This window comes from Heterodontus francisci, unplaced genomic scaffold, assembly GCF_036365525.1.
Source record: "Heterodontus francisci isolate sHetFra1 unplaced genomic scaffold, sHetFra1.hap1 HAP1_SCAFFOLD_1222, whole genome shotgun sequence".
NCBI classification, from domain to species: domain Eukaryota; kingdom Metazoa; phylum Chordata; class Chondrichthyes; order Heterodontiformes; family Heterodontidae; genus Heterodontus; species Heterodontus francisci.
The window spans coordinates 49,140-71,855 of NW_027141051.1; the positions used below are offsets into that span (position 1 = coordinate 49,140).

A 22,716-nucleotide genomic window follows, 5' to 3' on the forward strand; every position below is an offset into this window, starting at 1 on the left:
GTCTCTCTCAGTACCGACCCTCCGACAGTGTGGCGCTGTTTTAATGTTGGATGTGCGTTCGCCAATTTGCCCACAGCGAGCTCCCCCAAACAGTTAGGAGAGGGATTAGAGGCCGGGGTCTGGAGAGGGAGACGGAAGAGTGGGTGGGGAATGTGGGGAACTAATGGGCGGAAGGGTTTAGAGAGTTCGTCTGAGGGGTAGAGGGCGTAGGCGATGGGGGTAAGGCGTCGAGCAGCGTCGGCTGACTGCACAGCTCGGGAAGCGGGTTTCGGAAGGGGATGGGGACTCGAGGCCGGGACGTCTCGTGCAGCCGGGCAGACCAGGAGGATCTCAGTCGCGGCGCCCACTCCGCCATCGGCCGGTGCCCCGGAGGGTTCGATTTCAAGCTAACGAGACGGAAAGCTGGCCGAACTGCCGACAGACTGAGGCAGCAACCACATGAAACAGGCTTTCTGAATGCTGCAAAATCTGAGCCCGCCTACACAGCGGGTGAGACCCAGATGGCGGAGGGTTACTCATTTAGACTCTAAATATGTAAGCAGTGCACAGCCATGTTTCAGAAAACCCCGAGCAGGCGACAATATTTGCAACTGTGTCAAGAAACTGGGGTGTAGGTGCACAAAGGACATATCAGGCATGAGAGGCTGGGAGAAGCTGGGATTGTTCTTCCTCGGAGCAGAGAAGGTTAAGGGGGAGATTTAATCGAGGCGTTCGGAATCAGGAGGGGGGGTTTGGATAGAGTAGAGAGAGAGAGAGAGAGAGAAGCTGTTTCCGGTGGCGGGAGGGTCAGTAACCAGAGGGACACAGATTTAAGATAAATCGGCAAAAGAACCATGGGGTGGGGGGAGGAAGAGGAGGAGGATTTTTGAGACACAAGGGCGACAGCAACGGGAATCGATCGAGCACCTCCCCACCCCTGTCAGATGCCCCTTCTGACCCATCCGTTGCGCTGTCCCCAAGTGCGCGGAGGGTTTGGGTTTACTGCTCGGGAGAGTGATGTGCTGGAAATACAACAACCGTCAGTGTCAGGGTCGGAGGAAGGGAGGGGCAATGCAGAGTGACCGCCTGACTCATGGTCTCCGTTTATCGTACGCCGGGGGGCACGGTGGATATACAAAGGGGTGCATTTTGCTGGTGGTGCCCTCCTCTCCATTCATTGGGTTGCTGTTTTTCACCATTGCGTGTCTTACAGACAATAACCTACTGTGCAGCAGTTCCTAGGCTCTGGTTTCGAGCACACTTTGTTGTCAGGCAGACAGAGACAGACACACACACACACACACACAGCTTTGTTGTGTATGCAATAGGATAATTATTGCGAGAACGAATCCTGTTGTGCATTTAGTTTTCAGATTAATGGGTAGGTTGCCCAAAGACTTTTAATTACTCACAGCTAAACTACAGACAAACAGAATAAATTTCCTATAATATACACACAGAGGCTGCTATTCTCTGTAATATACACGGGCTGCTATTCTCTGTAATATACACAGGGACTGCTATTCTCTGTAATATACACAGGGACTGCTATTCTCTGTAATATACACGGGACTGCTATTCTCTATAATATACACAGGGACTGCTATTCTCTGTAATATACACAGGGACTGCTATTCTCTGTAATATACACAGGGACTGCTATTCTCTGTAATATACACGGGGACTGCTATTCTCTGTAATATACACAGGGACTGCTATTCTCTGTAATATACACAGGGACTGCTATTCTCTGTAATATACACGGGGACTGCTATTCTCTGTAATATACACGGGGACTGCTATTCTCTATAATATACACGGGGCTGCTATTCTCTATAATACACACGGGGGCTGCTATTCTCTATAATACAACACAGGGACTGCTATTCTCTATAATATACACGGGGACTGCTATTCTCTATAATATACACGGGGACTGCTATTCTCTATAATATACACGGGACTGCTATTCTCTATAATATACACGGGGACTGCTATTCTCTATAATATACACGGGGACTGCTATTCTCTATAATATACACGGGGACTGCTATTCTCTATAATATACACGGGGACTGCTATTCTCTATAATATACACGGGGACTCCTATTCTCTATAATACACACGGGGACTGCTATTCTCTATAATACACACGGGGACTGCTATTCTCTATAATATACACGGGGACTGCTATTCTCTATAATATACACGGGGGCTGCTATTCTCTATAATACACACAGGGACTGCTATTCTCTAATATACACAGGGACTGCTATTCTCTAATATACACGGGGACTGCTATTCTCTATAATACACACAGGGACTGCTATTCTCTAATATACACGGGGACTGCTATTCTCTATAATATACACAGGGGCTGCTATTCTCTATAATATACACGGGGCTGCTATTCTCTATAATACACACAGGGGCTGCTATTCTCTAATATACACGGGGACTGCTATTTTCTATAATATACACGGGGCTGCTATTCTCTGTAATATACACGGGGGCTGCTATTCTCTGTAATATACATGGTGACTGCTATTCTCTGTAATATACACGGGAGCTGCTATTCTCTGTAATATACACGGGAGCTGCTATTCTCTAATATACACGGGAGCTGCTATTCTCTAATATACACGGGAGCTGCTATTCTCTGTAATATACATGGGAGCTGCTATTCTCTGTAACATACACGGGGCGGCTATTCTCTAATATACACGGAGCTGCTATTCTCTGTAATATACACGGGAGCTGCTATTCTCTACAATATACACAGGGGCTGCTATTCTCTACAATATACACGGGGGCTGCTATTCTCTACAATATACACGGGAGCTGCTATTCTCTGTAATATACACGGGAGCTGCTATTCTCTAATATACACGGGAGCTGCTATTCTCTGTAATATACATGGGAGCTGCTATTCTCTGTAACATACACGGGAGCTGCTATTCTCTGTAACATACACGGGGGCGGCTATTCTCTAATATACACGGGAGCTGCTATTCTCTACAATATACACAGGGGCTGCTATTCTCTACAATATACACGGGGGCTGCTATTCTCTACAATATACACGGGGGCTGCTATTCTCTAATATACACGGGGACTGCTATTCTCTAATATACACGGGGACTGCTATTCTCTATAATATACACAGGGACTGCTATTCTCCAGAATGTACACAATGACTGCTATTCTCTGTAATATACACGGGGGCGGCTATTCTCTAATATACACGGGAGCTGCTATTCTCTACAATATACACAGGGGCTGCTATCTCTTACAATATACACGGGGGCTGCTATTCTCTAATATACACGGGGACTGCTAATTCTCTAATATACACGGGGACTGCTATTCTCTATAATATACACAGGGACTGCTATTCTCCAGAATGTACACAATGACTGCTATTCTCTGTAATATACACGGGGGCGGCTATTCTCTAATATACACGGGAGCTGCTATTCTCTACAATATACACAGGGGCTGCTATTCTCTACAATATACACGGGGGCTGCTATTCTCTACAATATACACGGGGGCTGCTATTCTCTAATATACACGGGGGCTGCTATTCTCTAATATACACGGGGACTGCTATTCTCTAATATACACGGGGACTGCTATTCTCTATAATATAGACAGGGACTGCTATTCTCTATAATATACACGGGGACTGCTATTCTCTATAATATACACGGGGACTGCTATTCTCTATAATATACACGGGGACTGCTATTCTCTATAATATACACGGGGACTCCTATTCTCTATAATACACACGGGGACTGCTATTCTCTATAATATACACGGGGACTGCTATTCTCTATAATATACACGGGGACTGCTATTCTCTATAATATACACGGGGACTGCTATTTCTCTGTAATATACACGGGGGCTGCTATTCTCTGTAATATACACAGGGCTGCTATTCTCTGTAATATACACAGGGGCTGCTATTCTCTATACCATGCATGGGGTCTGCTATTACATAAGATCTTAAGAAATAGGAGTAGGCCATTCAGCCCGCTCCGTCCTTCAATAAGTCCATGGCTGATCTGATTGTGGCCTTAATTTCACGTTCCAGCCGACTCCCCCCAGCACACCCCCATAACCCTTGCCTCCCTTTTTAGATCAAAAATCTGTCTAATTCATCATTCAATATTGAATATGACCCAGACTCCACTGCTGTCTGGGGAAGAGAATTCCAAAGAATACTCGCCCTCACAGCAGAAATTCCTCCTCATCTCCGTCTTGAATGGGAGATCCCCCCCCTTTATTCAGAAACTGTGTTCTCTAGTTCTAGATTCCCCCACGAGGGGAAACATGTTCTCAGCATCTACCCTGTCAAGCCCCCTCACAATCCTATATGTTTCAATACGATCACCTGTCATTCATCTAAACTCTCGAGTACAGGCCCCAACCTTTCCTCATAAGACAAACCCCTTCATCCCAGGCATCAGCCTAGTGAACCTTCTCTGAACTGCTTCCGATGCAGGTATATCCCTCCTTAAGGAAGGCGACCAAAAGTGCACGCGGGTACTCTAGGTGCGGTCTCGCCAAAGCCCTGTACAGTTGTAACGGCACTTCCCTACTTTTATACTCCATCCCCCTTGCAATAAAGGCCAACATTCCCTTTGCCTTCCTAATTACTTGCTGTACCCGCATGCTAACTTTTTGTCGTTCACGTACGAGGGCACCCTGATCCCTCTGTACCGCAGCATTCTGCAGTCTCTCTTTGTGTAAATTATACTGTGCTTTTCTGTTCTTCCTGCCAGAGTGAACAACCTCACATTTCACCACGTTATACTCTATCTGCTAAATATTTGCACTCACTTAACCTATCCATATCCCTACAACACACTCGGTCCCTTCATCCAAGACATTAATATAGATCGCAAATAGTTGAGGCACTCCACTAGTTACAGTTTGCCAACCTTCTATCCATGCTAATATGTTACCCCCAACACCACGAGCTCTATTCTTGTGTCATAACCTTTTATGTGGCACCTTATCGAATGCCTATAGGAAACCCAAATACGCTACATCCACAGGGCTCCCCTTTATCCACCCTGCTAGTTACACCCTCAAAGAACTCCGATAAATTTGTCAAACACAATTTCCCTTTCACAGAACCATGCTGACTCTGTCCAATTAAATTATGATTTTCTCAATGCCCTTCCTTTGTAGCAGATTCTAGCATTTTCCCAATGACATAGGATGACGGGCCTGCAGTTTCTTGCTTTCTGTCTCCCTCCCTTCTTGAATAGGGGCCTTTACACTTGTGTCTTCCAATCGGCTGGAACCTTCCAGAATCTCGGGAATATATTCTCTGTAGCATACAACAGGGGCCAGCCGTCCTCCACGATATACCACAGGGGCTGCAAAGTGACCCTTGGTCCGTTATGGTGTGGCAACTCCTACGTTCCTAGGATTCCAGCTCTGCCGACGAATTAGTTTTCGAGCTGAGAACGCTTCACCCAGAGTCGACCCTTCACCCGCGTCTCGGAAGCTGGACCTGATAGCCAACTATTCACCCGGGACTCAACTCCCTGCTCAGGCCTCAGCCTTGTTCCTCGGCCCTGATATTACACTCAGCACAGCAGCTGAAATAGTTTGCTCTGTGTGTGTGTGTGTGTGTGTAGGCTTCACTCCTATCTTCAAAATAGCTGAGGACAGATTAGAATATAAGAAATCTTCAATCTAGCTGATATCATCATCATCATAGTCTAACGCAGATAAGCACACTGACAATTTCTGCAGATTTTAATTCTTCTGCACCAGTCACTGTGGGTGTTTTTTTTTTAATGTTCCTTTCTACTGCCTGCAAAAGGCTGACTAGTTAAAAACCTCCCTGCAAATGGATTGCCGTCTCTGATATCAGCCTCTCAGCGTCTGCGAAAGGTTCCCGGGTCCCGTCACTGCCGTCGATTGGAGATCCGCAGGATCCCGCACGCTCCAAATATGTCACCTGTCGCGCAATCCCGGATCTACAAGAAAAATAATAGACGGGACTCGGGTTTCCCCGGCGCCTTGCACCCCCTCAGGACCGCCCCGAAGTGCCACAGAGCTGGTGAAAGTATTCTATGGTATATCATGGAGGAGTGGCACTCCCTCAGCACTGACCCTCCGACAGTGCGGCACTCCCTCAGCACTGACCCTCCGACAGCGCGGCGCTCCCTCAGCACTGACCCTCCGACAGCGCGGCGCTCCCTCAGCACTGACCCTCCGACAGCACGGCGCTCCCTCAGCACTGACCCTCCGACAGTGCGGCGCTCCCTCAGCATTGACCCTCCGTCAGCACGGCGCTCCCTCAGCACTGACCCTCCGACAGCGCGGCGCTCCCCCAGCACTGACCCTCCGACAGCGCGGCGCTCCCTCAGTACTGACCCTCCGACAGCGCGGCGCTCCCCCAGCACTGACCCTCCGACCGCGCGGCGCTCCCTCAGTACTGACCCTCCGACAGCGCGGCGCTCCCCCAGCACTGACCCTCCGACAGCGCGGCGCTCCCTCAACACTGACCCTCCGACAGCGCGGCGCACCCTCAGCACTGACCCTCCGACAGCGCGGCACTCCCTCAGCACTGACCCTCCCACAGCGCGGCACTCGCTCAGCACTGACCCTCCCACAGTGCGGCGCTCCCTCAGCACTGACCCTCCGACAGCGCGGCACTCCCTCAGCACTGACCCTCCGACAGCGCGGCGCTCCCTCAGCACTGACCCTCCAACAGCCCGGTGCTCCCTCAGTACTGACCCTCCGACAGCGCGGCGCTCCCTCAGCACTGACCCTCCGACAGCGCAGCGCTCCCTCAGCACTGACCCTCCCACTGTGCGGCGCTCCCTCAGCACTGCCGCTCCCTCAGTACTGACCCTCCGACTGTGCGGCGCTCCCTCAGTACCGCCTGTGGGACTAGCAGAATGGGTTACGAGGCTGAACTCTCCGGAGTGGGGGTTCGAACCCACAACCTTCTGACTCAGGGGCACAGAGAGAGCGAGAGAGAGAGAGAGAGAGAGTCACAGCTGAGTCAAGGCTGACTACTCTTGAGAGCAAAACGTTCTTGATTGACGAAATGTGTTCTCAGTTCAATGAAAAAAAACCAGGATCCATAAAAGGACATTGCTGAACAACTGTAGGTGGTGGTGGGGGCGTGATGGTGGAGATGATTAGCGAAGGGGAGCATGGAACAAATTTTACACGGGTGTGTTGAAACACTTCTCGGAATTCCCAACCCAGCGCGTCCTGCCTTGTTAACCCACGGGTTGCACGGGAACTCGCTGTCCTTGCTGGTCGGTAAATGACCGCACGGCAAACGATTTGCTTTTCATCGTCCATTTCCATCCCTTCTCCAACAGGCCCCCTCCTTTTCTGCTCACACATTATCTTCCGCTGGCGCCCCCTCCCCGTTTCCCAGTCTGATTCTACTTAAACCACTCCCCCCCCCCCCCCCAACTCCAAAGGAAGCAGATTCGATAGTGTTCCTCCGAATTAACTGGGGGGGGGTGGGGCGAATATCTTCAATTTCATGAATCGCTCCCTCGTACAGAGACTTGCGTTGCCCCCGGCGCCCTTTCACCACCCGAAGACGTCCCGGGGCGCCTCACGGCCGGTTAAGTACTCTCTCCTGAAGCGGGGCCACCTGCTGCGGCCCGTTTGCGCACAGCAAGATCCCACGAACAGCAACGCGATAACGACCGGGCGATCAGTTTTTTTTCCATTTAAAGAAAAAAAAAACTGATGTTGGTTGAGGGGTAAAAATGGATCGCCGAGTGAGCGCGGCCCTGTCGGAGCCGAGGGAGTGCCGTGCTGTCGGAGGGTCGAGGAACGCGGGGAGCTGTTGTGATCTGGAACGCGCTGCCTGAAAGGGCGGTGGAAGCAGATTCAATAGTAACTTTCAAAAGGGGGGGCGGAATTGGATAAATACTGGAAGGGGGAAAAATTTGCAGGGATGTGGGGGTTGGGGACTAATTGGATAGATCTTTCAAAGAGCCAGCACATGCACAATGGGCCGAATGGCCTCAATTTGTGTTCTACTGTCCTACAATTCTACAATCAATAACAGATCTTTCTTTTCGATGGTTTCTATTTGAGTGCGAGTTTAACCCTGCAACTTGTGGTTAGAACGCTGAGTCAAACCTCTCTCTCACTTTTTGTTTCCTATCTCTCTCTCTCTCTCTGTAAATGTTTATCGAAGCTTCGCTCTGGCCGCGCCTGCTCGTTCCGCTGCTACTCACCCTCTCTCTGAACATTCCCCTCCCCCCCCCAACCCCCAACGCAGTCGAGAGCCTCGGGGATGGCGGGAGGCGGCCCGGCGTGGGTGGGGCGAGGAGCTGAAGGGGGAAGGGGAGAGGCCGGCGGCGGAGGAGGACGGGACGGTGGGGCCTGGGCCGGGCAGGCTCCCAGGGAGCTCACGGCAGGTAAACCCGGCGGGAAGGCGGACCGGGAGGGGAGGTAGAAAGAGGGCTCGCATTCCCCCCCCACCCCCCGAACGCTCCGCGCTGCCGCTCGAAACCTTAGCTTTTTTTTTTCTGGAACTGCATCCGCTGTTGTAACGTAGGAAAGGCGGCAGACGATTTGCACACAGCAAGATCCCACAAACAGCAGCATGATAAATGACCGGATAATCCGTCTTTTATATATATAAAAAAAATAATGTTTTTTTCAAGTGATGTTGGTCGAGGGACACATATTGGCCCCAAGGACACCGGGGAGAACTCCACCCACCTCCCCCCTGCTCCACTTCCTGCAGCGGCTGTGGGATCTTTTACATACACGGCCCCCCCCCCCCCACCGGGGAGGGAAGACGGGGGCCTCGGTTTAACGTCGCCGTAAAACAGCACCACTCCCTCTCTGCCGGCGTCATTCACGACACAGGAGGCAGCCATTCTGGCGTTAGCCCTGCCAGTCTGTTCCCCCCTCGAGCGCCCGTCAAATCTCCTTCCGAAATCGTTCATCGCCTCCACCACCCTCCTGGGAGGCGAGTTCCCGTTCTCCAGCTGTCCCTCGCTCTATCTCTGTGACTTTCTGTGCGTCTCTCACTGCCCCTCTTCCCCTCCGCTGCTCGTCACCCCTCCAGACTCTCTTTTTAAAAAATATTCCCCCCCCCCCCCCCCCGATGGGAACAAAGCAGCAGATGCGAGAATCTTCGCCCGCTCTTGGCCGCTCCTTCGAGCCACGAGGGCTGCGGCTCCCTCTCGAAAGGAGAGCGCGAGCGTTGCTGTTTGTTGTCTTTCGAAATGAGCGAGGGCTCAACTCCACGCAGAAAGCCAAGTCTCAGCCTCATAGCTGGGGCCTGGGAAAAAGCTCTGTGTCACTGCCTTGGGGTTAACCTCAACAGTTGCTAAGTTAACAGCGTAGGAGGTGAGCACAGTCACAGGCCGCTTGGCTCACTCCGAGTCACTGGGAATTGGTGAGTTGGGTACTCTGACTGGCTTTACCACCCAGTCAAAGGCTGGGCAGCATGGCAGCCGCCCTGCGCTTTTCGAAGAATCGACACTAAAGACGCAACTGGTGTGCAAGTTTCACCCAAAGCTGCACCATCCCCCACTGCCTATTATCAGGACTGTGCTTGTAACATCCACCCACCCTGTGCTTGTAACACCACAAACCCCCTGATCGTGATATGATACGAGGCTACGGGGGAAGAGAGCGGGGGCCAAGTGGGATTAAAATAAAAGTGCTGGAAGTACTCAGCAGGTCTGGCAGCATCTGTGGAGAGAGAAGCAGAGTTACCGTTTCGGGTCTGTGACCCTTCATCAGAACTGGCAAAGGTTAGAAAATAATTTGGTTTTGAGCAAGTGAAGGGGAGAGGGGTGGCGGAGAGATCAAAGGGGAAGGTGTTTGACAGGGCAGAGGGAGATAAAAGAACACATCTGTACTGGGGCAAAGGCGAAGCATGTGTTAATGCTTGTGGTGAAACACAAAGCATTAGTCCAGAGAGAGTGAGCAGCTCCCACGACATGAAAAACAGGTACGTGGTTAAAAAATAAAATATTAAAAAGGCCAGCCATGCTCTGACATTATTGAACTCAATGTTGAGTCCGCGAGGCTGTAGAGTGCCCGATCGAAAGATCAGCTGCTGCACCTCGAGCTTGCGTTGATGTTCACTGGAACACTGGAGCAGGCCAACGACAGATGTTGGCACGAGAGCAAGGGGGGGACGGGGGGAGCGTCGAAATGTCGAGCGACCGGAAGCTCGGGGGTCGTGCTTTCGGACTGAGCGGAGGCGTCCCGCAAAGCGGTCACCTGGTCTGCGTTTGGTCTCCCCGCTGGGCGACCATTTTGTGGTCACTGTTGGAACCCTCCGACAGCGCAGCGCTCCCTCGGCACTGGCACCGGGAGTAGCAGTCTGGATTGCTGGATTCACATCCTCTGGAGTGGGGAACTAATAGGATCATGCACTCCAAGATCTGGTACAGGCGCGATGGGCCGAACGGCCTCCTCCTGTGCTGTACGGTTCCCTGATCGGATCCCTGGTTCTTTCTGCGTTCCCAGGTCTCACTGAGGGAGAGGGCGTCCATGAGGAGGAAGGGACGAGAACCAAAGAAATAAGTGAAGTTGGAGAGCTGACCCACTACCAGTCGAACAGGGCTGGCTCCGACAATCCATCAACCGCTTGCGACGTTGAACACAAGACATCGTTTCAGGACGAGCATATCGAAGGTACCAAAGGCTGGGCGGGGCGGGGGGGGGGGGGGGTGGGGGTGATAAAGAAGGGGGACTGGTTAGGGCCGCGATGCCGCCCACAGTCGGATAGCCAGCCGGCACTCTCCAGGCCGGTGCGTTGTCACTCAGCCCCGTCGTCGGGACCTCCCCCCACTTGCGTTCCACGGAATCATGGACCATACTGGGAGCAAGCCTTTCGGACCCGTCACGCGCGCAATCTCGCCCGCCCGCCGGCCCTGCGCCCTTCAGTTTCTCACCCTGCATTTTTCGGACGCCTTTCACCACCCTCGGGACGCCCTGCCGGGGAACGCGGCGGCCGATTTGCGCACAGCAAGATCCTGCGAACGGCGATGCGGTAATGAGCCAGATACATTTTTTTTTTTCTGTTAGCGATGTCGGTCAACATCGGGCCCCCCCACCCCACCCCACCCCACCCCAGGGAGAACGCCACTCCCCGCGACAGCGTCCGGGGAATTTTTTGTGCCCGCCTGAGAGCTGGGGTTGGGGTTCTTGGTTTGACGTGTCCAGTTAGCCGGAGGGCGCGTACTCAGGGAGCACCGGCAGCGTTGGCCTGGACGATGGGGCTCGGCTTCCAGTGGCCGCGGGTGATTTCTAGGAACAGGCCTTTGACGGAATCTCTCTCTTTCGACCTCCCAACAACCCCCCCCCCCCTTGTCCCTCAGAGCCCAAGGCCTTCGCGCAGCTCCTGGCCTGCCCCTACTGCAACCGGGGATACAAGAGGCTCAGCGCCCTGAAGGAGCACATCGCCAGCCGCCACGAGAGGACGGCGGAGGGCTGCTTCGTCTGCGCGCTCTGCGGCTACTCGTTCAGCCAGCGAGGGCAGCTGGACCGGCACGCGGCCCTCCACCGGCGGTGCCTGGATCAGGTGAGACGGCGACTCTGGGTTGGGGATGCTCTCCGCCCCGGAGCTCAATCAAGGGGAGTCGGGTAAAGGGAGAAGTCGCAACCTGTACGGTCGCGATGACGCGGTCAGGAGGGTTGGTGAGAGAGTGTGAGTGAGGGGGGTGGGGAAGGAAGGGGAAGAGTCATTTACAGCAGAGGAGAAGGCCATTTGGTCCATCGAGTCCATGCCGTCTCTCTGCAGAGCAATCCAGTCAGCCCTATTCCCCCCGACCCCGCTCTATCCCCGTATACCCGCAAGTCTATTCCCCCTCAGGCGCCTGTCCAATTTCCGTTTCCACCGCCCTTGCGGGCAGCGAGTTCCCGCTCATTACCACTCGCCGCGTTAAAAAAAGTTCTTCCTCACATTCCCCCCACCCCCCACCCCCGCACCTCTCGCCCAAATCTGTGTCTCCCGCGCCGTCCCCCCCCCCCCCCCAGCACTTGTACCTTCAGCTAACGGGAACAGCCTTCCCTCGTCTACCTTCTCTGAACCTGTCGTCATCTTGAGGGGGAGCGCAAGAGAGAGAGAGAGAAGCGTGGGGAGATGAAAGGAGGGAACGAAGAGGCGCGGTGGGAGAGAGAGCAAGAGGTAAGAGGGGAGAGAAAGAGCGGTGGGGGTGGGGAAACGACATAGATTTATAAGCGGCCGACAACCCAGACTCTCCGAGCGTGGGACAACACATTCTGCAACACGGGATACCAGTCAGGGCAGGAATGGGGAACGTCAGATGCTGGGTCGGCCCAAGGGTAACAAGCGTTTCCCAAACGAATGACGAGTCACGGGGTTTCGACTGATTTAAAGTAAACTCAGTGAAGGATTGTTATTCCGTTTGGGGTTTGTAGTGAGACGCAGAGTTATGCTGGAGGAACACTCGGTGCTTTATATATACCCAGTGTGTGAAACTTGCTTCCTGTTGGGAGCTTGAGATAATGAGAGATTGGTCACTGAACAACTTTGAAATTCCTACAGTCTACCAGATAATTGCAGCCCAGTCGACAGCAACTTTCAATTACTTTTTTTTTTTCTGACTTTGAATAATCCAAAATTATAGCATTTGTTTCCTGGCGACGGAGCAGAGAGAGAAAGAAAGAGAGCGCGCGCTGGGGAGGGGGGAGGGATGGAAGGAGGGAGAGCTACGGGGAAAGAGAAAGACAGACTTGGGTGATCAGAGAGAGTGAGAGAGAGAGAGAGAGAGAGAGAGAGAGAGAGAGAGAGACCGCGAACACACAAAAAACGCACAAGAAATGCGAGCAGGAGTAGACCATATGCCCCATCGAGCATGCTCCGCCATTCAATATAATCGTGGCTGATTGTCGGATTCAACTCCACTTTCCCGCCCGCCCCCCTCATCCCTCGATTCCGAGAGACCAAAAATCTGTCTATCCCAGCTTAAACAATGGAGAATCCCAAAGATTCACAAACCCTCAGTGAAATTATTTTTCCTCATCTCAGTCCTAAATGATCAGCCCCTTATCCTGAGACTGTGCCCCCGTGTTTTTAAGATTCCCCGACCAGCGGAAACAACCTTTCAGTGACTATCCCATCAATCTCCTTCAGAATCTTGTGTGCTTCAATCAGATCGCCTCTCATTCTCCTAAACTCCAGCGAGAAAGAGAGGCCCACTTTACTCAGCATCTCATCCCAGGGACAATCTAGTGAACCTTCGTTGTACTGCCTCCCATGCAAGCCTATCCTTTCTTAAATCTGGAGACCAAAACTGCACACAGCAGTGTGTACCATCGACAAGACGCACTGCAGCAACTCACCAAAGCTCCTTCGACAGCACCTTCCAAACCCGCGACCTCTACCACCTAGAAGGACAAGGGCGGCAGATGCATGGGAACACCACCGCCTGCAAGTTCCCCTCCGAGTCACACACCATCCTGACTTGGAACTATATCGGCCGTTCCTTCTCTGTCGCTGGGTCGAAATCCTGGAACTCCCTTCCTAACAGCACTGTGGGTGTCACCTACCCCACATGGGCTGCAGCGGTTCAAGGAGGCAGCTCACCACCACCACCTCAAGGGCAATTAGGGATGGCCAATAAATGCTGGCCTAGCCAGCGACGCCCACAGCCCATGAATGAATTTAAATAAAGACTTGGATACATTACTCTCTGTCTCTTTGTCTAAGTCATTAATATAGAGTGTAAATAACTGAGGCCCCAGCACTGATCCTTGCGGCACTCTGCTATTCACTGCCTGCCAACTTGAAAATGCTCTGTTTATGCCCACTCTCTGCTTCCTGTCTGTTAAACAATCCTCTATCCACGCTAATATATTACCCCCCAACTCCATGAGCCCTTATCTTGTCTAGTAACCTTTTATGCGGCACCTTATCGAATGCCTTTTGCAAATCCAGGTATACTACATCTACTGGTGCCCCTTTATCTACCCTCCTAGTTACATCATCAAAAAACTCCAATAAATTTGTCAAATAGAATCTCCCTTTAGTAAAACCATGCTAACTTTTTCTAAACGTACTGTGCTTTAAAAAGTGCATTGTTATGACTTCCTTAATAATAGATTTAATAGATTAAATGGAGGGATTTGAAAAACAAGGGTGAGAATTATAAAATGAAGGTGTTGCCATACTGGGAGGTAATGTAGGTCAGCGAGCGCAGGAACCTGTACAACTCACGATCTGTCTTGTTGCGATGCCTCACAGGTTCAAACAGCAGGTGACAGCGCCGGGGAGCGGAGGTTCAAGTGCCCCGAGTGTGGAAAAGCTTTCAAGTACAAACATCACCTAAAGGAGCACATACGCATACACAGCGGTAAGTCCAGAGCGGTCTGTCCAGGGCTGCAGCAAGACGCAGCCCCCACGAGACGGAGGGTCTGGAGGAGGACCTTGAGGATGAGGCAGGCCCCTAACAGCTGGTTAGAGGGCAGAGGGCCTTGTCTCTCTGCCTTGCTCTGTGCTACAGCCCTCCAACCTCCATACTGTCCCTCCGACAGTGTGGCGCTCCCTCAGTACTGCCCCCCGACAATGCGGCACTCCCTCAGTACTGCCCCCCGACAATGCGGCACTCCCTCAGTACTGGACCTCAGACACTGCGGCGCTCCCTCGGTACTGCCCGACAGTGCGGAGCTCCTCAGTACTGCCCCCCGACAGTGCGGCACTCCCTCAGTACTGCCCCCCGACAGTGCGGCACTCCCTTGGTACTGGACCTCAGACACTGCGGCGCTCCCTCGGTACTGACTCTCCGACAGTGCAGGAGGGGGAAAAGAGACAGATACCCTCCTTCCCTGATGTAATCCCGCTTTTCATTCCTTTGCAGGGGAGAAACCCTATGAATGTGCAAACTGCAAGAAGAGGTTTTCCCACTCGGGATCGTACAGCTCTCACCTGAGCAACAAGAAATGCATCGGCCTCTTTCTCGGCAAGGGGCCGGGGGGGTTGAGGGGGGCACTGCCCACCCTGGCCGCGTTTCCCCTGACCACCTACGGGCCCCAGAAAGGCAATGACCCGCCAGCGGAGCAGAGGGACCCCGAGGGCTCGCGCCTGCCCCAGGAGTCCGACCGCTGCCTGGGACCGGTCAACGGGAGGATGGAAGCAGCAGGCACCTGGACCCCGAACGATGGCCAAATCGGGTACTCGGACGGCACCAGGAACCTCACTGGTTCAGCAGAGCAGAGCCTCCTTAGGCTCATGAACGACATCTTCTCCACCGGGGCAGTGGCGGTCAAGCAGGAAGGGTGGGAAAGGACGAGGGGGCGCAGCGGACAGACCGGCCCTGGGTTCAGGACGTTGACGCGGGAGGGGGTCACGAGCCCCGACTCGCCCTTCCCGGCTCTCGGGAGCGCCTGGCCGAGGTCCGCGCTCGACTGCGCGCTGGAGAGGTACGAGGAGGACTTGTTGGGCGGCCTGGGCTCGGGGCAGGTGTCGAACGGGCAGCTGAGTTTGATCACGCAGGTGGTGCTCCCGTTGCCCAGCTGGGAATGCCGATGCGTCTTCCCCGACCCGCTTTCCCTCTGCCAGCGGGGCTGCAGTGCACGGGGAGCCGGGGACTGGCGAGAGCCGCCGAGCGAGGGGATTCGGCGCAGTGGCCGACGATCGCCCACGGCGGGGTGCAGCGAGCTCGGGAAGGAAACGCACTCGGGCAGCCGGCTCCTCGCAAGGCCCACAGGGGTCATCCCGCCTCGAGGCCTCACGGAGGATGAGGAGAGGGCCGGACTCGAGGCGTCTTCGGACTCGGCGGGTGCCTCTCCATGCTCCCCCTCGGAACCCGCACCCTCCCTGTCCGGCCGCGGGGAGGGGGCCTACGACCCGCTTCTCAGGACGAGCAAGGCGCCGATGAAGAGGCACACCATTTCCCCGGGGGCCTCCCCCTCCCCGCTCAACCTCTCCGCCGCCTCCTCCTGCTCCCCCAACTCTTCCTCCTCCTCTTCCTCCGAGGAAGCACAGACGGAGCCGCTCGACCTCTCGCTGCCAAAGTGCGCAGTGGGCGAGGGGGGGGACGGACGGATCCCAGACCACGCCTGGGAAGGGAAAGCCGCCGGCTCTGCGTTCCTGGCGCGCCACTCGCAAGCCTCTGCCGCCTCAGAGCGGGCGGCCCCAGAAGCATTGGGTTTTCACGGGTTAAGCAGGGACGCGCTGTACCCCAACTTTCCGTTTCACAACCCCTTCCTTCACACCACTGCTGGTCTGCAAATCTACCACGACTCCAGTGCAATCGGATTCCCCCAGCAACTGGGCTACGCCTACATACTGGGAGAAGACATTCGACTGCAGAGGAAGCACCGGCACAAACATATGATTCTGGTAAAGAGAACAGACGGCTGCGTTCAAAAGGGATTAAGTTACCAGGACGGGTCACACAGACTGGGCTTGTATTCCCTCGAGTGTAGGAGATTAAGGGGTGATCTGACAAAGGTGCTTAAGACGATTAAAAGATTCGATAGGTTTGATAGAGAGAAGCTATTTCCTCTGATGTTGTTGGGGGTGGGGGGGGGGGGGGGGGGGGATGGGGAGGGGGGAGGTCCAGAACAAGGGGGCAGAACCTGAAAATTAGAACCAACGTGGTTCAGGGGTGATATCAGGAAGCACCTCTTCACAGAGGTTACAGAGATAGGGAGGGTCATAGGGGCTGGAGGAGGTTACAGAGATAGGGAGGGTCGTGGGGGCTGGAGGAGGTTACAGAGATAGGGAGGGTCGTGGGGGCTGGAGGAGGTTACAGAGATAGGGAGGGTCGTGGGGGCTAGAGGAGGTTTCAGAGATGGGGAGGGTTGTAGGGGCTGGAGGAGGTTAGAGAGATGGGGAGGGTCATAGGGGCTGGAGGAGGTTAGAGGTGGAGAGGCTTGTAGGGGCTGGAGGAGGTTACAGAGATGGGGAGGGTTGTAGGGGCTGGAGGGGGTTACAGAGATAGGGAGGGTTGTAGGGGCTGGAGGTGGTTACAGAGATGGAGAGGCTTGTAGGGGCTGGAGGAGGTTACAGAGATTGGGAGGGTTGTCGGGGCTGGAGGAGGTTACAGAGATAGGGAGGGTCATAGCGGCTGGAGGGTCATAGCAGCTGGAGGAGGTTACAGAGATGGAGAGGCTTGTAGGGGCTGGAGGAGGTTACAGAGATAGGGAGTGTTGTCGGGGCTGGAGGAGGTTACAGAGATGGAGAGGCTTGTAGGGGCTGGAGGAGGTTACAGAGATTGGGAGGGTTGTAGGGGCTGGAGGAGGTTACAGAGATTGGATTGGATGTTGGGGCGGGAGGTGGTTACAGAGATAAGAACATAGGAGGCAGCTTAGGCCATTCAGCCCATCGAGCCTGCTCTGTCATTCAATCGGATCATAGTCGATCATTTACCTCAAAGCCACTTCCCGCACTATCCCCATATCCCTTGATGTCAGTAGTATTCAGGAGTCTATCGAATTCTGTCTTGAACATGCTCAGTGATTGAGCCTCCACGGTCCTCTGGGATGGAGAATTCCACAGATTCACCACCCTTTGCATAAAGAAATTCCTCATCTCAGTCTTAAATGGCCACCCCCTTATTCTGAGACTGTGTCCCCTGGTTCTAGACTCACCAGTCAGGGGGAAACATCCCATCCGCATCCACCCTGTGACAATTTTGTAAGTTAGAATGAGATCACCTCTCATTCTTTGAAACTCTAGAGAATACAGGCCCAGTCTCCTCGATCTCCCCTCATTAAGCCAATCCCGCCATCCCAGGGATTAGTCTGGTGAACCTCCGTTGCACTCCCTCTATGACAAGTATATCCTTCCTTAGATAAGCAGACCAAAACTGTACACAATATTCCAGCTGTGGTCTCACCGAGGCTCTATACAATTGCAGCAAGACCTCTTTACTCCTGTACTCAAAACCCTTTGCAATGAAGGCCAACATTCCACTTGCCTTCCTAATTGCTTGCTGCACCTGCATACCAGCTTTCAGTGACTCATGAACAAGGACACCCAGGTCTCTTTGGACCTCAACACCTCCCAACCTCTCGCCGTTTAAGAAATACTCTGTCTTTCTGTTTTTTTTCTCTACCAAAGTGGATCACCTCACACTTATTCACATTATGTTGCATCTGCCACGTTCTTGCCCATTCACTTAGCCTGTCCAAGTCCTCCTTGCATCCTCCTCACAACTTGCATTCCCTCCTAGTTTTGCTTCGTCAGCAAATTTGGAAATATTACATTTGGTCCCCGCATCCAAATCATTTATATAGACTGAACAGCTGTGGCCCCAGCACTGATCCTCGCGGTACCCCCACTAGGAACAGCCTGCCATCCTGAGAATGACCCATTTACTCCTGCTCTACTCTCTGCTTTCTGTCTGTTAACCAATTCTCAATCCATTCCAGTATATTACCGTCAATCCCATGTGCTCTAATTTTGTTCACTAACCTCCTGTGTGGGACCTTATCAAAAAGCCTTCTGAAATTCCAAATACACCACATCCCCGGTTCTCCTTTATCTAGGCTACAATTAACATCCTCAAAAAACACTCCAACAGGTTTGTCAAACATGATTTCCCCTTGCACAAATCCATGTTGACTCTGCCCAATCATAATCATTATTTTCTAAGTGTCCAGTTATCACATCCTTTACAATAGATTCTAACATTTTCCCCACTACTGACGTCAAACTAACAGGTCTACAGTTCCCCGTTTTCTCTCTCCCTCCTTTCTTGAATAGTGGGACTACATTTGCTACCTTCCAATCTGCAGGGACCTTTCGAGAATCTATAGAATTTTGAAAGATAACCACCAATGCATCCACTATCTCTACAGCCACCTCCTCCAACACTCTGGGATGGTGCTCATCCGGTCCAGGGAACTTATCAACTTTCAATCCCCTAAATTTTTCGAGTACTACCTCTTTATTAATACTAATTTCTTTCAGTGCCTCATTTTCACAAGTCCCTTGGCTCCCTAGTATTTCTGTATCTTCCTCCGTGAAGACAGACACAAAGTAATTTAGGTTCTCTGCCATTCCCCTATTCTCCTGTCTCTGCCTGCAATGGGCCCACATGCCTCCTTGCTAATCTTTTCCTTTCCACATACCTAAAGAAGCTTTTACAATCCACCTCTGTTTCTCGTTAGCTTGCATTCATAGTCTCTTTTCCCTTTCTTTATCAGTTCCTTGGTCCTCCTTTGTTGGATTCTAAATTGCTCCCAATCCTTGGGTTTACCGCTTTTTCTGGTGACCTGAAATGCCACTTCCTTTGATCTAATGCAATCTTTAATTTCCATTTGTTAGCCACGGTTGATTCATCTTTCCTGTTGGGTTTTTGTATCTTAGAGGAATGTATATTTGTTAAACAGTGTAATACTTCATTAAATACTAGCCATTGCCTGTCTACCATCAAATCGTTTATTTTCCCAATCCACCATGGCCAACTTGCCCCTCATACCTTCACAGTTTCCTTTGTTCAGATTGGAGACCCTAGTTTCAGAATTAACTATGATCACTTTCAAACTTAATGTAAAATTCTATTATTATTATGGTCACTATTTCCCAAGGGCTCCTTTACAGCAAGGTTATTAATTAGTCCTTTTTCATTACACAATACTAAATCTAAAATAGTCCGTGCCCTAGTTAGCTCTTCAAAGTACTGCTCCATAAACCCATCTCGTACACACTCCAGGAATTCATCCTCCACAACATGAGCGTTGAGTAGGTCTACCCTGTCTATATGTAAATTGAAGTCGCCCATTATCATTGTGTTACCCATGTTACATGCACCTCTAATTTCCTGATTTATACCGTGCCTGACATTACCACTGCAGTTTGGTGGCCTATAAGCAACTCCCTATGTTTGCTGTTTCTTAGCTCCACCCAAATTGATTCTACATCTTGATCCTTCAGTCGAAGACCCTCTCTCACTAATCTCATCCCTTATTAAGGCTGTAGGGGCTGGAGGAGGTTGCAGAGATAAGGGAGGGTTGTAGGGGGTTCAAAGAGGTGACAGTGAGTTTGGGTGGGGTGGAGCCGGGCGTGTGGGTCGGTCGTGAACCAGTGCGGCTGAGACCAGGGTTGTTAGGCGCGAAAGGCCCCTCCTGGCAAGCGGTTTCTGTCTCCTTCCCTTACTCTAGTCCGTTCACAGGGGGACCTGCTGGCTCGCCAGGCCATGCACTACCTGCCACCAATGGAGGGGAGCAATTTCGACTGCGGGCCGTCCCGAAAGAGACTGAGGAAAACAGAGAGCGGTCTCTACCCTTGTGACCAGTGCAATAAGAACTTCCAAAAGAGCAGCTCGCTCCTGAGACACAAGTATGAGCACACAGGTGAGTGAAAAATAACCTCGCTCAGTTCTCCTTGAAATCTTTTTTTGGTTTATTTACTCAAGAGGTTGAGGGGCGTCAGATACAGAGTAAAGCTCCCTCTACACTGTCCCCCATCAAAAAAAAAAAAACGGGGGGGGTCGGGTCAGATACAGAGTAAAGCTCCCTCTACACTGTCCCCCATCAAACACTCCCAGGACAGGTACAGTACGGGGTTAGATACAGAGTAAAGCTCCCTCTATACTGTCCCCCATCAAACACTCCCCAGGACAGGTACAACACGGGGGTTAGATCCAGAGTAAAGCTCCCTCTACACTGTCCCCCATCAAACACTCCCAGGACAGGTACAGTACGGGGTTAGATACAGAGTAAAGCTCCCTCTACACTGTCCCCATCAAACACTCCCAGGACAGGTACAACACGGGGGTTAGATACAGAGTAAAGCTCCCTCTATACTGTCCCCCATCAAACACTCCCCAGGACAGGTACAACACGGGGGTTAGATACAGAGTAAAGCTCCCTCTACACTGTCCCCATCAAACACTCCCAGGACAGGTACAGTACGGGGGGTTAGATACAGAGTAAAGCTCCCTCTATACTGTCCCCCATCAAACACTCCCCAGGACAGGTACAACACGGGGGTTAGATACAGAGTAAAGCTCCCTCTACACTGTCCCCATCAAACACTCCCCAGGACAGGTACAACACGGGGGTTAGATCATTTCCGCGGTCCTGAAAAGGCACTAACTAAACGCGAGTCCCTTTGATTCCCGCAGGGAAACGCCCACACCAGTGCGAGATCTGCTCCAAGGCCTTCAAACACAAGCACCACCTCATCGAGCACGTGCGCCTTCACTCGGGCGAGAAGCCCTACCGCTGCGACAGATGCGGGAAGCGGTTCTCCCATTCCGGCTCCTACTCTCAGCACATGAACCACCGGTACTCCTACTGCCGGAAGGATGAGGAAGAGGAAGCAGAGGAGGAGGAGGAGAAGGAGGGAGGGGGGGGGAATGATGCGGGAGCTGGCGGATCGCAAGGAGCGTCGGCCGAGGGGTGGGGAGCGGAGGAGGGGGCGGACGGGGAGAGCCTCCCGTTAGTCCGGGAGGAATCAGAGTCGCGGCAGGGCTTGACTGAGGAGAAGCCCAAGAGGGCGCCGGGGGACACGGCGAGAGAGAGGGAAACCTTGGTCGATGGATGACTCTAACACCTCCCCCTCGGCTGGATCCCCCTTATCCTGAGACTGTGACACCCCCTCCCCCCCAACCTCCTCCCAGTTCAATGAATTAAGGGGAACAGAGATAGGGTAGACAGAGAAACTATTTCCACTGGTTGGGGATCTAGGACTTGGGGGTTGGGGGAGGGGCATCGTCTAAAGATTAGAGCCAGACCTTTTCAGGACTGAAACGAGGGAACACTTCTACACACAAAAGGGGGGGCAGAAGTTTGGAACTCCCTCGTCCGCAAACGCCAACTGATGCCGAGTCGATTGTTGATTCTGCGGCAAGGCGATCTCAACTTGACATCTCACCTCTGCGTGCTGGGCCGCTGACGGACGAGAGCAGCGACGCACTGCAGCCTTGCCCGTCGAGACGGGCGCGCGACTGGCCTCTCGGCAAGGCCTCAGCGTGAGGCGGCTGCTAATCAACGCACAGGGCGCTCCTAAATGAGGGACACGGCAGCGTGCTGCGTGGGTTTGTCAGCGGGTCAGAATGAACATTTGTGCGATAATAGTGATTTTGTTTCAATGCACTATTCATTATCAGGTATCCATTATTTTGTATATAAACCCCCAAACCCTTCGATTAGATTCCAGTCTGTAACTCACTCCCGGGTATCTGTTATTCTATATATAAACCCCCAAACCCTTCGATTAGATTCCAGTCTGTAACTCACTCCCGGGTATCTGTTATTCTATATATAAACCACCCCGAACCCCTCGATTAGATTCCAGTCTGTAACTCACTCCCGGGTATCTGTTATTCTATATATAAACCCCCCGAACCCCTCGATTAGATTCCAGTCTGTAACTCACTCCCGGGTATCTGTTATTCTATATATAAACCCCCAGAACCCCTCGATTAGATTCCAGTCTGTAACTCACTCCCGGGTATCTGTTATTCTATATATAAACCACCCGAACCCCTCGATTAGATTCCAGTCTGTAACTCACTCCCGGGTATCTGTTATTCTATATATAAACCCCCAAACCCCTCGATTAGATTCCAGTCTGTAACTCACTCCCGGGTATCTGTTATTCTATATATAAACCCCCAAACCCCTCGATTAGATTCCAGTCTGTAACTCACTCCCGGGTATCTGTTATTATATATATAAACCCCCAAACCCTTCGATTAGATTCCAGTCTGTAACTCACTCCCGGGTATCTGTTATTCTATATATAAACCCCCCGAACCCCTCGATTAGATTCCAGTC

The 22,716-nt window shown here is 52.4% G+C and overlaps 1 protein-coding gene across 1 annotated transcript; it reads left to right on the forward strand.

Moving 5' to 3' along the window:
• Window positions 1–278: 278 nt before the first annotated feature.
• LOC137361893 (zinc finger E-box-binding homeobox 2-like) lies at window positions 279–21,481 on the forward strand. Its single transcript, XM_068026494.1, has 7 exons — window positions 279–489; window positions 10,486–10,653; window positions 11,340–11,542; window positions 14,228–14,336; window positions 14,841–16,324; window positions 20,106–20,286; window positions 21,060–21,481. Exons 1-7 carry the CDS (start codon window positions 279–281, stop codon window positions 21,479–21,481), a joined length of 2,778 nt encoding a protein of 925 aa, XP_067882595.1.
• Window positions 21,482–22,716: the final 1,235 nt, after the last annotated feature.